At 40.2% G+C, this 13,695-nt stretch overlaps 1 protein-coding gene across 1 annotated transcript in view; it reads left to right on the plus strand.

Moving 5' to 3' along the window:
- Window positions 1–5,038: 5,038 nt before the first annotated feature.
- SAMD3 (sterile alpha motif domain containing 3) overlaps window positions 5,039–13,695 on the plus strand; it is a 35,034-nt gene continuing 26,377 nt past the window's right edge. The window contains exons 1-4 of the mRNA XM_033056030.1: window positions 5,039–5,082; window positions 5,219–5,326; window positions 6,067–6,256; window positions 10,733–10,843. Coding sequence (XP_032911921.1) covers window positions 5,248–5,326; window positions 6,067–6,256; window positions 10,733–10,843 — 380 coding nt within the window. The 5' untranslated portion in view covers window positions 5,039–5,082; window positions 5,219–5,247. The remainder of the gene's footprint in view (window positions 5,083–5,218; window positions 5,327–6,066; window positions 6,257–10,732; window positions 10,844–13,695) is intronic.

Below are 13,695 nucleotides of genomic sequence, written 5' to 3' on the forward strand. Positions count from 1 at the left end.
TCTGGAGCAGTGTCCGTGTCATACTGAACATCTTCATTCTGATTGCTTTCTTTTTGGTATGTTAAATTTCATTTTTGTGATTCATAAATTTTTAACCTTTACTTGATTTTTTTTCCTGCTTCTCACTGTCCAGTAACATTGCATTTTTATTTGATACACTTTTCTTAAAGGTGTATTGGTTTTACATGATCTGGTCTTTGGAAGCAGGAGAGCCCCAAAGATGGCTCCTGTGGGAAGCTGCTGGAAGCTTCCACCATGTCCAGAAGAACCAGTCCTTGATGGCTCTGAAGATGGACACTCTGCTGGCCAAAACTGGCCCAATGAGAGAGGTTGGTAGTGCCTCTGATTATGACGTATTTAAGAAGGAAATCAAAACAAAGTCCAAGGTGTTTCTGCTAGTCGGGAAGAGGAGGAAGTGAGAACATGTGAGGGAAACAACATGGGGACACCAAGGTCAGTGCAGAGGGAAGGGCAGGGGGTGCTCCAGGCACCAGAGCTGAAATTACCTGCAGGCTGTGGTGAGACCATGGTGAAGCAGCTGTGCCCTGAAGCCCCTGGGGATCCATGGGGGATGCAGAGATCCACCCACAGCCCATGGGGATCCATGGGGGATGCAAAGATCCACCCACAGCCCATGGGGATCCATGGGGGATGCAGAGATCCACCCACAGCCCATGGGGATCCATGGGGGATGCAGAGATCCACCCACAGCCCATGGGGATCCATGGGGGATGCAGAGATCCACCCACAACCCATGGAGGAGCCCCATGCTGGAACAGGTGGATGCCTGGAGGAGGCTGTGATCCAGTGGGAGACCCAGGGGAGAGAGAGGGCCCTGCTTCGAGGTTGGAGCAGCCTGTCCTTGGAGGACTGCACCCTGTGGGAAGAACCCCATGCCACAGCAGTTTTGGGAGGACTGTGTGCCCGTGGGAGGAATTCATGCTGCAGCAGGTGTGGTTTGGCTGCTACCCATGGGAAGTGGACCCACAGGAGAAGTTCACAGAGAACTATCTCCCATGGGAGAGATACCACAGCCTCATTGTGGGAGGGACTTCTCTCCCGGAGCAGTGGAAGGAAATTTTGGTGATGAGCTGACCAAACCCTCATGCCCTGTCTCCCTGCACTGTCAGTGGGAAGAAGGGAGGAGCTGGGGGAAAAAAATGTTTCAAGGGCTTATTTTACTTCTCATTTTCTTCCTCTGATTCTGTTAGTAATAAATTCACTTTGCAACCTAAATTGAGCCTGTTTTGCCTTTGAAGTGTTTTTTTTCTCCTGATCCTTATCTCAACTCATGAAGTCTTCCTTAACTCTTTTTAATCTTCTCTGCCCAGCCGTGGCATGGGGGGGTGAGAATGACTCTTGTGGGTGCCTGGGCCAGTGTCAAGCCATGTCAAAAGGATAACACAAAAAGCTTTGATTTTACAGGCCCTTCATTTCCATAAGGTTTTCCCAAAAAAAACCCAAAAAAACCAAAAAAACAGCTAAGTGTGTTATTTCATCCCTTGTGCACTGTTGCCAGTGATAGCATTACTATTGAATCACAGTTAAATTAACTTTCTTTCTTTCAAATTTCCAAATAATTTGCCCACCTGTAATAGAGAGAATTTGGTTCTTGTGTTGAATCTTGTTGAAGTGGGACAACTCATTTTTCCAGTAGTACAGCAGATAGTACAAATGAAAATATTTTTGAAGCTCATATAGCAAAAACTTGAATATTAGAAATGGCATATTTAATCAGAAGCATGTGAATTAAGGAAAGAGATGATTTTTTATAATATTCTTAAGAGTTAATTCTTGCAGCAGAGGGATTTGTCTACTTGGTAAGTTCAATGAATGGGCATGTTCAGAACCCTTGAAACTTCCCTCAGCCCTGATCAAATTTTAAAAGATTTGTCTGGCTTGTTTCCCTGTATCCACAGCTGACTAATGGATGTGCATGTTTTCTGCCTAGATCTTATATAGCCTTTCTGCTAGGTGATACAGGTTTTCTCTTGCATCTGCTGTGTGTTTACATCTCTCCTGTCTTGCAGCTGCACGTCTTCCTCTTCAGCAGCATGTTGACTTTAAGATTTGCTCCTTCACTGGTATTGGAAATTTTTTCCTTTTCTTTCAGGCATCTCTGCACTATGGTTCATGCTAGCATAAATGCCTGATTAATGACAGCAATATGTTGTTGGCATTTTCTTCAAGGGATGGGGAAGGTGACAGAAGTGCTGCCTCAGGGTTTTTCCCTATATGTTATTGAAAAGATTTGTGGACAACTTATGTTCTCATGATAATTCGACACTGGATCTGAGATTACATGTTCTATCTTCAATACATTTGTTTGAATATGTTTTTAATTTTTAAAAATAGATTGGTAGTTAGTGAAAGAAAATTATTAAATGTCTGTAATGCATTTGAAGATGAAGCCAAATTAAGAGAGCATAAAATTGCCCACGGGATACTTTGCTTATATCTTTAGTATGCACCACTCATCACACTTGTAACTTTGAGACCTGCCCTGTACAAAATGTGCCACACAGCTGTGATGTATAGATGTGCACACATCACATGCCTTACACATTCCTTTAGTACTAAAATGTGCGAAAATTAGCCATAGCTCTGACTTCAGTGAAAATCTCATAGAGGCTTGTCAAAAGCTGTGTTCTTTGTAGTTTATGGTGCCATAGGCTCTCTCATAGGTCAACAAGGGAAGTAAATATAATAACTCACTCATTGTTTCAAGTGTTTTGATATATTGGCTTATTCATTTAGAAGTGTCACTTCAAGGCAGCTGTGGACAAGCTGTGGGGTAATTTGGTGCATGTGCAGTATCCATCTGCCAGCACAGGCATGCTGGTCAGGAACCCCATCTCTTGCTAGTGTATAACCAACTATATGAGCTGAAATCTGTACCAGGTCTTTAGCCTGATCTGATTAAAACCTGAGATTTTTATCCTTCTGTTTTGAAGAATTTTATAGTAAATAGAAATGTTGTCCTGTCATATTCTTGTGAAAAGTAATTTTCATTAATTTCATTACTTAATTTCATTAACCAGGGCTAGTTAAATCCTAATTATAGTTATTGAACCCAGGTGTATGAAGAAATGGGTCCCAGTGACTGGCTACATTACTAACAGAGATCACTCACACTTAAAACTGTTCTGAATTTGACCTGAAGTTACACTATAAACTGTTGTCTCTAAAATGTTACTGTTATTGGGTTTTTGTTGCTCTGACTTATAAGACTTGATCAAGGCATATAAATGTTCCCAGGTTTCACTGCACTAAACACAGTCAATCCTTTGCTGGGTAGTCTTTTGATGCTACTGTAATAAATAGAATCATTAATGAAGACAAATATCAACATTCATGCTCAGTCCTTGTCTCCATAACACTACTGGAAAAGTGGTGTGCTCTTTTTCTGGTTGCTTTATCTAAAGCATGGGCAAGTAACTGAAATCACTTTTGAAGCGTTTCAAAGTATTTATGTTTCATGACCCTTTGTGTATGTAATCTTATTTTTTTTATAAAACCAGGCTCTCGGCTTTCATCACTTCCCTTTATAAGGTGTACAGCCTGCATTTCCATGTGCAAGTGGCCATTTTGCTGTAGAATTAGCCACCCAGGGCTAAATGTGCATATTGTTGTGCATGGCTAGAATTTGCTTGACATTTTTTGAAGTGTTGTTATCTGCCTGTCTGCTTTAAAGAGATTGTTCTAGAGTGATAGTCTTCTTACAGGATGAAGAAGTGACCTATCCAACACTTTAATGTATCTCTCTCCTTTTACACTGCCTGGTTGATAAGGGAAGTATCTCTCTGCTTTGCACTCAGTTTTATCTTCCAAGTTTATGGAGACTTTTTTTTCTGCTCTACTCTTTGCAAGGAAGTAAGAAGTGTGACAGAAAGGTGTGATTTTTAATTTACGCCAAAGTTCTCAACAAATAATGACTTTTCACACCCTGTTCTTGTTGCTTAGCCTGGAGGAGGAGTTGTATGGCTACTGTTGTCATATCAAATTAAACCCACTCATGTAATTCAGAAAGGCATTCTTCTTAAACTTAACCCTTCTAAGCTGCTGAAGTCGACAGGCATAAGAGTGTAGGCTGAAGTGTATGTCTTTTGGAAGGTCTTTGCTGTTGAAGGATGAAAATGTTTTTATTCAAGGAGTTTTTTCTTTTTGTTTTTATTTTCTTTTGAGCACAAATGCTGATGAGGTTTGTGAGGGTGAATCCTCATGTTATCCTGGAGTTTTGCTGTAGGCTCAGGGTATGGAAGGAAATGTTTGACCAGCAATGCCAGACACTCTCTACTTGTCTGAAAAACTGGCTCCAATAATGTCGTTTTGCTTTGGATTGCTGGCATGGTCACGGAGCACTTGGTGCTCCTTTAGGTAGTAAAGCTAAAACACATCAATAAAAAAAATTCCCCTCAGAGAGAGTTTTCTGCTGCTGAGAAGTTTGCAGTGTAAAACAAGCTTTGTCTTTGTAAGTAATCTTCCTCTGGGGAGGTCTCTGGTGGTTTTGGGATGTGCAGCACCCCCTCATCAACCGAGTGAGTCCTTCAGGCAGGGGGCCCACCGTATGTGCAGGATTCATCCAGAGAGTGGATGTAACTATTCCAGCTGGTCCAGAGACTCTGCCTTCCCAGGGTGCCCACTGCATCCTCCCAGGTACCACTGAAGCCTGGACAAAGGGACCAGCACATAACAGCAGGAGCAGTCACCTCCCTTTCTCCTTTGTTGTCCCCAGCTGTTTGTAATTCAGGGTTAAGTGTGTTCTGGGTACCTGCCCTGCGAGGTGGTGCAGAAAGGGTTAAGGTGCTTGATTGACTGTAAGCATGGATGTGACAGACTCTAATCTGATGGTGGGGTGGTTTGGTTTTTTTTTCTTTCTGTAAAATGTCAGCCATTTCCTGATGAGCCTGATGGTGGTGGTGAATTTCACACCTTTTTTCTTCTCTGTGTGGAAACCTGGGTGTTAATGGTACTGGAGCAGGTCGTGTTTTATAAGGAATGAGGCTGCCTCAGAACAGAGGGAAACCAGTGACGGGAGAGGAGGTGAGGAAAGTGATCCAAAGAAATTGCCACTTACAACAGGTATTAGCTGGATTATATTGTAGTATTTTTATTCAGATCATGGAGATATATTATTTACTAAGTGCATTTTTTTTTATGAAATGTTGGAGTTTGGCTTAGAGTTCAGCACAAAAATAATGCCCTCTTTTCATTTCAGAGGGAAATTTAGCATTGCAGCAACTGAAGATGGAAAGTTGGTCAGTTGAGCAAGTCTGCAGCTGGTTGAAACAGAGAAATTTAGGAGAACTAGTTCCTAAGTTCCGTGGTAAGCATTTTTGTTGTTTGGGGGGGTGGTGGTGTTTGTTTAATATTTCTTGCCGTGCATTTAATTGGCACTGCCTACCTTGTTTTGGTTTGAGGCATGTGTGTATATGCTAACCTCAGATTTTTATAAAAATTTATAAGTGTGAGAACTGACATAGATCTGATAAATCGACATAAGTGTACAGATTTGTTACAAAATTGGAGAAGTCCTGGGGATAAGTTTAAGCCTGTGTATAAATAGAGACACCTCAAATCAGAGCTGGCAGTTTAAAAGTCTTGACAGGGCCTATTTTATGTTGCATAAATCTTTTGAAATAATGCAAATGTAGTGTGTAAATGTTTTATGTCTGAGTATAGAAACACTCTACAGAAGAGTGCACAAGAAACTGTTATGTGAACAGCCTATTTCTTGTGTTCTCTGTTACAAAGCTTGATTTCCTTCTTCAGCAAGTAACAGTCTCCTGTGGTTCAAGCATGGCCTGATTTAAAGCATTAAAATACTCCACTCACTGCTTCAGTGTGTTTCAGACTTGGCTTTTTGTCAGGAAAGATATCTGGCCAGTGATCAGGACTCCTGGCACTGCTTGGGGATGGATGGTGGCAGCTGAAGATGTCTGTCAGCAGTACAAAGCATCCTTCCCTTTGACACATCTTCCATCATCATGTTTTTAGGCATATAGAATGTAACTTTTAACTATAAAGCTGTTTTACAGTAATTATTTTATCTCCATCAATCTGCAGAAGAAGAAGTAAGCGGAGCAGCTCTTCTGGCTCTTAATGATCGTATGGTGCAGCAGCTGGTGAAGAAGATTGGGCACCAGGCTGTGCTGATGGACCTGATTAAAAAATACCAGCAACAGAAGAGTGGGCTGGAATCCCTCACATACTGTTGTGAAACAGCTTCTCAGAAATTTCCAGAAGTATTCAGTGGGTGAGTTTGTTCATGGCACAGCAAATACAAGTCTGGGTATAGCTGTGTTCTTTTCATGGAATTATAAAACTGACATTTACTAGCTCTTTAGCTGTACGTGCATTCTATATTTTGAGTATCTGTAACAAATGTGAAATGTAAAATTGGATTTTTTAAACAGGGCATCAACATTCCTGGACCAAGCCATTAATTAATTTCAACTTCCTTCATAACCAGTTCTAGGACCTGGTTTTCATTTGGATGAAGTATTGTCAAACTTTCATTATAGCTAAGATCTTCTGTTGTTTGCAATATTAACCTTTTGAAGAACTTATTTTTAAATGCTTGCAAGCCTTGGAATAAAATAATGATTTAGCCAGAGATAATACTTGCGTCACAGATGTATTGAAAGTCAGTTTGGAAAGGAAACTCTTGGTCCAGATGTAAGCATTCAATAATCCCACAGTGAGATTATTGGAATTTATTATGAAACTAGGTAGATTTTTAGAAAACAGATTCTTGGGAGGTTGTCCTCAGTGATTGTGTTCTGACTCTTGGTTGAGCAGGTTTTCTTTATTTGTTTGGGGTTTCTTATGGGAGGGAGGAGGGGGAAGAATTTGTGGGGTTTTCACTGGCGGTATTTGGGTAAGGGCTTTGTTGATTCTACCATCCTTTCCTTCCACTCTGATCTATTTTAAATGTTGCAGGGTCATATTTTTCTGAAGCCTTACCTGAGGAGAGAAATCCTGACCTCTAAGTGGTCCCTTTTAAATCCAAGAATCCTGGCCATAGAGAATGGCTTGCCATGGACGCAAAATGTATTTTTCTCAAAGGAAAGGACTAGCACTAAGGCTGCATTAGTCACAGTAGGATTAATCCCAGAGGATTAGAACTGCAGAGCATTTGCCTTCATCCAAAAGGAGTCCAGGTTGTGCACTCTGAGGTGATCAATAGCCCAAACAAAAGAGTGTTAAACAGTGATAATTGTGTTACCTCCAAACAACTTAAGCTCATGAGCAGAATAAACTGCATGGGGAGCTACATCCTCTTGTCCTTGTGGAAGTATTTGTGAAACTCCTTAGGTAAATGCTTCTGCACTATTGGAGAAAAGGAGATTTGCAGGAAGAAGACCAAGTCACTGCATGTAAGATTTATCACAGCCAGTCTCAGTTCTCTGCACCAAGGGCCTGCCTATTTGATTTACAGGAAGCTCCTTCTTTAGGGGTAGAGATGTATAGGTCCTGTACTTCATCCAAAGTGTGGTGGATATACCATGATTTCAGCAGGGGATTCAGAAGCAAACATGTCCTTATGTTTAGGGTAGTTAGAATGTTGTTTTGGATATTTAGGTGTCATGCTTGACTTTGTAAGAGGTTATTTGAATAGACTGTATCTCAGTGTGACTGTTTCTCATGTGCTTCTCAGCTCTTGCAAGTCAAGCCATGCTGTCCCAAAAGAGCGTGCAGTTACAGTAGCATGAGTGCAACACTGAAGTTGCTGTGAAGTTCTGTAGACTCAAAAAAATTTGAAATGCTTAAAATATCAAAAGTTAGTGAATATAATTTACATTAAAGTCTTTCCTTACCAAGTCTCCTTCCTGGAAAATAAGGTGTTGGTATCCTATTTACAGGGAAGCTGCTGTTCCTGAAATATTTTTTGTGTCAGCAAGAACAACCGAATAAAATCCAAGCAAGTTTAAGATTAATTCAGTAATGTATTTTAGGATGAGTAAAAAGTCGATATATTCTGTGCATTTTGGGGTATAAAACTATGGAAAAGCACCTATAGTGAAAAGAATATTTTGTTACAAAACTAAAAGTTGTATCCTTATAAGCAGATAGCTGTGACTCTTTTCTTAACGCTGCAGTGCTTTTCTTAGTGATATAGTTCAAAATTATTTTCTTCTGTTCAGTACATCTTGAACAAAATCCTGTAAGAATAATTTCTTTTGATCTAGTTCAAGAACTCATGACTAAAGTGTCATGAAGCACTGTTTCAAACAAATGTAAAATTCATTGTTTTGATAGTTCACAAAATGTTTGTGAATTCACATTTCCTTCATTGCTCAGTGACATTAGGCTGAATTGCAGTAAGTAGAGGAACTGTGATAAGATTTGCAGTTGGTACCATCCACAGCTGGTTGTGTGGTCCCTGTGGTGCCAGGGAACAATGCTGAAAACTGAGTTAGCATGTTCCTAGCCCCTGTCATGCAGTGCTTGAGCCCAGGTGAAAACTAGCCATCTTTTCTGTTTTGCAGAATTTCACGATTATAAGCCACACCATTTTGACTAAAATTTTGATCCCACCCCAGAAATGCAGCTTACACTCAGGAACGGCTAATATGTGAAAAAATTTCTGAAATTTCCAAACCCGGAAGTGCCAGCCAGGGTGCCGAGCCGAGCAGCTGCCAGTAAAACCTGGGATTGAGCAATTGTTACAAATTGGTTACTGTGTTGCACGGCGGGTGGAGGCGGGCTCCGTGCCAGCAGCACGGGGGGGGAGGCAGGGGCTCCCTCCTCCTGGCCCCGCGGCCCGGGGAGGGAGGCGGAGGGGATCCGTGCCTGCTCCCACCAGCGCTGTGGGAGCAGGAGCGGGCGGGGGGCCCCGTGCCCGCCTGCTGCCGCAGGGCAGCGCTGGGCCAGGGCGAGAGAGCCCAGTGGCAGCGGCAGCCAGCCCCAAGCGGCCCCGCTGAGTGACAGCGCCAAACTGGGCCACCTGGCCCCGTCAGCATCCTCGAGCGGGCCGAGCCCACATGGCTCGAGCCAAGCCAGTAAACCCCCCTGATCCCACGATTCTGTTACTATTTGGCAACTTTGTTGCACGCAGGTCCTCACTGCGAAGGACAGAGCGGCTTATAATCAGGTGTGGCTTATGTATGGACAAGGAGCTAAAGGTTGCTGATACCCGGAGATGCGGCTTATAATCAGGCGCGGGAAATTATTGTGCTTTTCAGTCAGCCAGTTCCCAGAGCTTGCTCACCCTGCAAGGACCAGTGACAGGGTGGAGAGGGCATTGCTCAGGGCAGGGAAGAAAGCATCATCATCACAGTTTCTTTCTGGGTCAGCTGAAGTCACTATGAAACTTCCCAGAGCTCTTTCCCTGTTGTATTTCTTGTATAAATGCTATCCCCAGTGCTTATGGGTGCACTCCTGGCTGCCATGTCGTTATCCTGGTGTCCTTGGCTCATCCTCTGACTCTGTGTGAGTTGTGCTGACCTCTCCCCCCTGACAGAAACAAAGTCCTTGGCTGGACATGGAATTTATAGTGTGAGAGGTGAACACTTTCTGTTTGGAAGTAATAGATTTGTGAAAGGACGCCAAATGTGGCTTACATGTCCAGCAGTTTGGATTTAGCATCATGTGTCTGTCACTGGTTCAGTGGAAGTGTTATCAGTCACACAGTAGAAACTTGGCTCGTGTGTGTGAGGTGCTCACACACAGACCTTACCAGGTAAATATTAAGATGCTTTTCACTTTCATTTTCACAATCAATTGTTCCTAAGAGCCACACAGAGATATACTAAGGGTTTTCTTTGTTTCATTTAACTGCATGGCTGAAATATATTTATTCATGGAAAGGGAGAGCTCACCTTACAAATATGGCAAACTTTATTGTCATTTCCAGTAACAACTTTTTGTACATTGAGTGCAGCTGAGACTGGAACAGTTTCTAGAGCATCTTTAGAGTTCTGAAGATATGAGGTTTAGGGCGAAAAGAAGTGTTTTGTGATTGCCATGTATTCTTGGCAGCATAACAGTAACCCTTATCTTAGCTCTGCCCTTCCCCCAGTATGGGTAAAACTGCCCATGTTAGCTTCCACCAAAACATTTACCAAAACAAGAAATAACAGGAGCATGAAGAGAGAGAGAAGTGAACACAAAGGTTAAATAGAAAGCAGTGATTTGGACTGGCTCGTAGCAAAGTGGGAATCTAGAGTTTTTGTTGCTAGTGATGAGCTTGAGCTGGAGCAAATATCCAGGAACAGTGGACTGTAAGACCAGGAAGCATTTGGAGATCTAAAGTGGCTGGAGTAATGCAAAGCTGAATTGAAGCTTTTGACTTTACCTCCAGAAAAAATAACTTTTGAAGATTCTAGTTAAATAGAAATGTATTGAAATTAGCTCTTGAAATGTGTAATTAGCTCTTTCAACCCACCCCTTATATGTTGTAATGGTAAGTTTTTCCCAGAAATTAGGAGATGCCAGGTTATGAAGGTAGAAGTTACCCTGCTAGTGTGAGAAGGCTGATTTTCTTGCGATTTGTAACTGTGTAGTAATTAGAATATAAGCATAATTTGTCAGAATTTGATAATTGAACTGAGAGGTTGATTAAGAGGTATAGCATAAAAAATCATGACATATTCAATACGATAATTTTTCTTCCTTTCTGTTTCTGACACTGGTATTTTGGAGCCTTAAACTTCCATTTTTACATAAGCTGCACAAGACCTGAGAGTGATTTTTTTTTTTTTTTTTTTTTTTTCTCTTTTTCTTTCAGGGCTACTGACAGGCAGATGTTAAGTTCTTCTAGTCCTGTGGAGCAGAAGAAATGTCTGTGTTCAGCTAAAAATGAAAAAGGACTAATTGATCATAGAGTGCTAAAGCAAAAGTGAGTTTATAACATATTCATTAAATTTTCCTTACCTTTTGAAAATTGCATAAACGCTTCGTGTTCCATTTATACTTTACAAAAAGTGATCCTAATTACCATAGGTCAGGTTCAGGTATATCCAGGTGTATTTAGAAAACAACAAGAACAGAAATTTATTAGGATTTGACTGAATGAAAACCTGGTGGTGTGATTCCATTCTCAGTCCTTGCTCACTGTTTCATGTTACTTCATGCAGAGGGCAAGATAAAGGTTTGTATTTATTTATGTGTTTTTTAAAAATCATATTTTACAGATGAGTTTTCAACAGGAATTTGACAAATTTGTCATTACAGAGTGGAACATGACTATTCAATAAATTGGTGCTTGAGGCATCTTAAATATAGCACTTGGGAAGGTAGGCATGCTGATTCCATTTACACACTCATTTTCCTTGGTTATCTAAATAAACCTGCCTAGAAACTGGTGAGACAATATGATGGGTTTTTTAATTTTTTTTTCCTACCCGTGATTTTCTTCTTGAGATGGGCAGTCAGTGTTGAAAGAGAATCCTGTTCCTCTTTCAAGGCAATTATTTTCTTGTTTGTAAAGCCTTGTCTGCTTATCATCATTTGCCTTTATTTCCACCTGCTACAACTTCTCCCCCTGCCATTCTGCCCTGTAGAGATGATTTAATGCTTTTAGAAGTCCTGGTACTTCATTTTTTAAAAGAACATTGCAAAAACTCCAAAGATCCTTTCAGCATTGTTATCAAAGAAACAAATCCAAATCACTTGAACCCTTGGACTAAACCACTAATACCATCTTGCAATTTTTAGCCTAAAGGATGCTTATTTTTAATTAATTTGCCTTGTGCTGTATAAAGAGTTTTAAATGGGTTGTGTGAATCAGAGTAACCATTACACAATGTACAGTTTAAATTATTGGTATATGGCTGGGATTATACCTGTAGCCTCTGTCTCTTAGTTCATTTCATCCAATCTGAAAAATTTAAAATTTGTGGGTTGATTTTTTTTTTGTTTAGTTTTGGGTTTTTCTGTTTGTTTTTGTGTTTGTTTGTTTTAATTTATGTGTGGTTTTGCGGTTTGTTTCTGGGTTTGGTTTTGTTTTCCCAGAAGATTCATGGAGCCACAGCTTCAACAACTGTATGATTTTGCTGGAAGTGAATTAGTGGATGCCTTTATGGATTATTAATGCTGGTGAATTGGCTCCAAGTTTCTCTGTGTTTCCTGTGTAGGTAGTCCTAACAACTCTGTTAAATACTCTCTTCTATATTATTAAATATTACCAAAATATCAAAGAAGATTGTTTGAACACAAAAATTAAAGAATAAGTGGATGAAACAACTGAATATTTTTTTTTCTTGTATTGAAATTGAGTATGCATAAAACAGATGAGGTTTGCAGGTTGCTCCAATGGAATAATGCTTTGCTAACAACGATAGAAGCAAAAACAGACAATCTTTTTGTTAATCTCCCAAGAAGATTAATGTTGAAGCAGTGCCTGTCTGTGAAGACAGTAAGATAGACAGAGAGGACAATTTAATAAATACATTTCCCATATTCCTGCTTTTATGTGCTGGAGTACTAGCAGTTTTATGGCTCCTGACAGCCTGGGGTTTATCTTGTTGCTATGACAGGCTTTTATTATTTGTAAATACCTGATATTGCTGTGGAAAACCATCCTTGTATTGGTTGGTTTATATGTTCTGTCTGCCTTTCCTCAACATATTTGCTTAGCAAAATGACATCCCTAATGTATCCCTTTTCCACTGCTTCCACTATGACGGTCCAGCTGTTTTCCCTCAAGAGTGATAGCCTAGTACATGTTTATTTGTACATTTATTTTTTCTATAAAAACATGTTCTGTAGCTCTTGAGTACTGTGTAACAGATTTACTGTCCAAATGCCTTAGAGTAATTTGCTCAGAGCACAAGGAGGATAACAGATCTTCCAGACAGCCTCAACAGCTTTGAATTTCCCTATTTACTGTGAGTCTGGAAGATGTGGTCAGTGCTCAGCTAAACGTGGGCCTGCATAGGTCATTCATTTTCTCAGTGGAGGAAACGTCTTTAACTAGGTCAGACCCACATCTTTTTTGGTCAGGCTGCAGCAACTGCCCTGACTGCTGGGTAGCTGCAGCTGAAGTGTCTTTAATTATGATATGGCATTCTGCTAATGATCTTTAGAGTACTCCTTCCTTTGCTTCCCCTATAATTTATACATTAGTATTGTTGGTCTGTTTGACATGTTTTATCAGAAACACACTTCTGTTTGTACTTAAAAAAAAAAAAAAGATAGAAAATTTTAAAAGGAAAAGAGAAAAAGAGCAGCTGGCCTGAAGAATTGTCCCCTCAATGATTTTGCTCCATTTACACAAGAGGGCAAATATTACTTTTATGTACATACATATGTACACAAATGCAGCTATAATCCTACATTGAAAACTTATCAGGACTGTGCTTTTTAATGTATAGCTTAAGAGTTTCTTAGTTTCTAAGCAAAGACCTTATTCTCGATATCAGAATTATTTCTGGTATATGTGATGACCTATTTTTCATTTAGCTCATAAGGATATGAAAAGCAGATTTAAAAAAAATGTTAAATCTTTGACAGTGGTCAATAGCAGCAGCAAAGTACTGCCTGTCTATTTTGTTCAGAAGGACAGTTGTCATATGCTTTGTTTCATTATTCCTTTGGTATAACATACCAGAAAAACAATTTCATTTTCATGATTTCTGAAAATTTCATTTCAATTGTTATTCCATCTTTACAAGTCTTGTCTTATCTGTGAGTTTTGGCTTGGTCTATTCAGGGATTGGGAGATATTTTAAATTTAGGTTTTTAATTTAT

Source organism: Catharus ustulatus, chromosome 3, assembly GCF_009819885.2.
Source record: "Catharus ustulatus isolate bCatUst1 chromosome 3, bCatUst1.pri.v2, whole genome shotgun sequence".
In the NCBI taxonomy this organism is placed as follows: domain Eukaryota; kingdom Metazoa; phylum Chordata; class Aves; order Passeriformes; family Turdidae; genus Catharus; species Catharus ustulatus.